Consider the following 2,931-nt stretch of genomic DNA (forward strand, 5'->3'; position numbering starts at 1 on the left):
TTTGCAAAGTGTGTGTTACAAAATGGCAAACTGAATGCAAAGCAGTGTTTGTGCTTTTAGTTTTGCAAACTCAGTGAGTGGTTTTGCTATAAGTATTAATAGTTTTAGAAATTGTGCTCTAAGAATCACAGTTAGGGTTTAAGCATTCAGAAAAAACTGTAAGAGACTAAAATCTTCTGCTTTCAGGCTGTAAGACTAATATATTCAGATTTTTCAGCTATCGCCATCATTATGGCCAGGCCTTAGTTATTTTTTTTTTTTAAGCATGAAACTGACAACAATATTATACCAGACTGTTCTTTAATGCTCACCTTGACAGATGAAAGGTAGTCTGTCATGGCAGTTGGCATCCAGCAACTGAACTTGTTTCTCAGTCAGGATCATCTTTGCACAGTGGTTATTTGAGTCAGCTATGCTGCTGTTCCATTTAGGATTAATGTCTTTGGACCTTGAAATCCACATCCATTCCCTATCTTTGCCAAAGACTGAGCGTTCCAGGCCAATCCACACCCCTCGTTGCAAGTCTGTCTCATTTTGCAGGAGACTTTTCACTTCATCATTCACTGTTTGGTTGGTGATTTCAACCAGGGAGGAGTAGTTTTGCTGACAGTCCTCCAAGGCATCAATCCAACTTTTGTTTTCATGGTAGAACTGCAGGTTTGTAACTTGAGACAAAAAAAAAAGAAAGTGACATTTAACATAGGCTAACACTACAACAGGCCACAGTTTCCTGCTGTCTCCTTATTTATGCAAAGCTCTGCTGACTCACCCTGATAGTCAGGAATGTTTTGTATAGATTAAAGTATTGAGTCTAAGGCATTATAATATATTAACATATATTTTAATTAACAAGGTAAATGACTGCTTCCAGGCTGAAATATAAAAAAAATTCCACCTGCTGTAGCTGCACTCCTTGTAGGGACAGTAACATTGCAGGGTTGATTTGACGCTGCACATAAGAAAAAAAGTAAAAATGTAAGATTTAAAAACATATTTCAGTTTTACAAAAGAAAAAAAATGTTGTAACTATGCAGTTTTTTATTTGTGTTTTTTTGTTTTTTTGTGTTTTTTGTTTTTTTTTAGGAAAGGTTGATTATATTAAAAAAAGTACTTGCCTGTCTGAGCATCTATACAGTCACTGATATCGTATTCTTCATGAACATTTTGAAAATGTATCTTTACTGTTTTTTTATCTGGCTTAGACACTGAGATGTGTATCTTTCTTCTGTTGAAAGAAAATTACAGAACTGTTTAAAAAGCATATGACAAACATGATTTTATAAGAGATAACACATCTGCATCTTCTGCAGTATTTTATTTAAAAAGCTAAGTGGACAAAAAACATATTTACCCTGGATTACAGTTATTTGTAGAGGTAACTCCGCTGTTGCAACTTCCACAAATTTGATTACGACCAGAAAACTTTACACACCCTGCAGAAAACATAACGAATGAATCTACATGAAGAGGCACTGAAGGCGCCTTTAGAAATATCTGTGGCACTTCAGATTTTGTACTTGCTGAATGAATTTGTCACAGCAAGTATACTTTAAAATCCATTTGCTGTACACACTTCTTTATTACAGGAATAAAATAATTTTTAAGCTACTAAAATACTGTCAATAGACAAATATGCCGTGAAGTTGAGATTTCTTACCATGTTCTACCTCCACAGACAAAAGAAAACTGTCTGTTTTGTATGTGATTTTAGGACATGTGTTAGGATAGTCCGTCATCCCAGTGCTACTGAGTTTAGTGGCTTCCAGTGTGACTTGGTTGACTCTGGAATCACCACATTTAAATTTCCAAATCCACTTGCCAACTGTGCAATTGCAATTTTGTGTAATATTCCATCCAACAGCGCACAGATCACAGTGAGTGATTTTGATTCCTCCATTTGGAAACCCTTGCATGACTGAAACGCAGGGCAGCAGGCTCACTGCTGTAGGACAGGAAGATCACATCAGGTCTGAGTACAGTTTGCGTTTAGTTGTTTGCTAAAGTGAGAGTTTTCTTCTTCTACAATAAATATACAGTAATTCATAGTTTTAAGGAAAATATAAACAAAAACATGTGCAAAAGTCAATATTTTTGTAACTGCTCTTTTTTCATTGTCCTTTCCTTTTTCCAAAACGTTCCCATGCCATAGAAAGAGCCAAGCGATGGGATCAGTACCACTGTCTGTGAGATCTCTCTCAAAGTGCACATTTATTTATTTATGTATTTTAAAAACATCTTTGTTTTATTATATATAGATACATTTGTTTGTTTAATGCATTGGTAAATAAAATGAAGAATATAAAGAAATAGATACTGGCAAACAAAAATCTAGGGTCAGATAAAATACAAGAAAAAAGAAACAAAATGTGGGATATTACAAACAATAAAATTACAAACAAATGATCCGTCATTCACATACTTTTGAGAGATGAATGATGGTGATAAAATGTGTTAAAATGGATCTGCATGGCTAGATCCAGAGTAATTATAACCTTTTAAGCAATGTTTTAAATTATAAGTAGTTACTGTTTTAACAATGAAAAGTAATTTAGGTACATACCTAGCAGTAATGATAGATGAATCACATGTGCCATGGTCTGTAACATGCAAAAAAAAAGTAGAAAATTGAGTCCTAATTAATCATCATATCAAGAGTTTATTTACTTTATTTATGAAGTTTATTTCAACTTCAGTACTTACAGTCTTTGCAGAGATCTTTGTTAACTGTAAATATCAGGTAAATATCCAGAGTGTTTGAAGAAACCTCCCCACTGTCCTCTGGCTTGTTGCTCGAGTCCAAAACGGAAATTCACGGAAATGTCAACAGGAGTGACTTTGCATCGCTGATTATATCATGACATAAATGTGTTCCCATCCTCCTCAAATCCAATAATGACGGGGGTTTTTTCCCTTTAAGGTACTGTGGATGTG

At 34.6% G+C, this 2,931-nt stretch overlaps 1 protein-coding gene across 1 annotated transcript in view; it reads right to left on the reverse strand.

Annotated features, from left to right (window-relative positions):
- The window catches only part of LOC102205475 (uncharacterized), a 4,256-nt gene extending 1,472 nt beyond the window's left edge, over positions 1–2,784 (reverse strand). The window contains exons 1-7 of the mRNA XM_005746934.2: positions 2,701–2,784; positions 2,561–2,597; positions 1,658–1,942; positions 1,352–1,433; positions 1,116–1,225; positions 896–949; positions 312–665 (exon numbers count right to left, since the gene is read on the reverse strand). Coding sequence (XP_005746991.1) covers positions 312–665; positions 896–949; positions 1,116–1,225; positions 1,352–1,433; positions 1,658–1,942; positions 2,561–2,594 — 919 coding nt within the window. The 5' untranslated portion in view covers positions 2,595–2,597; positions 2,701–2,784. The remainder of the gene's footprint in view (positions 1–311; positions 666–895; positions 950–1,115; positions 1,226–1,351; positions 1,434–1,657; positions 1,943–2,560; positions 2,598–2,700) is intronic.
- Positions 2,785–2,931: the final 147 nt, after the last annotated feature.

This window comes from Pundamilia nyererei, unplaced genomic scaffold (genome assembly GCF_000239375.1).
Source record: "Pundamilia nyererei isolate P.nyererei 1_Seehausen unplaced genomic scaffold, PunNye1.0 scaffold00185, whole genome shotgun sequence".
In the NCBI taxonomy this organism is placed as follows: domain Eukaryota; kingdom Metazoa; phylum Chordata; class Actinopteri; order Cichliformes; family Cichlidae; genus Pundamilia; species Pundamilia nyererei.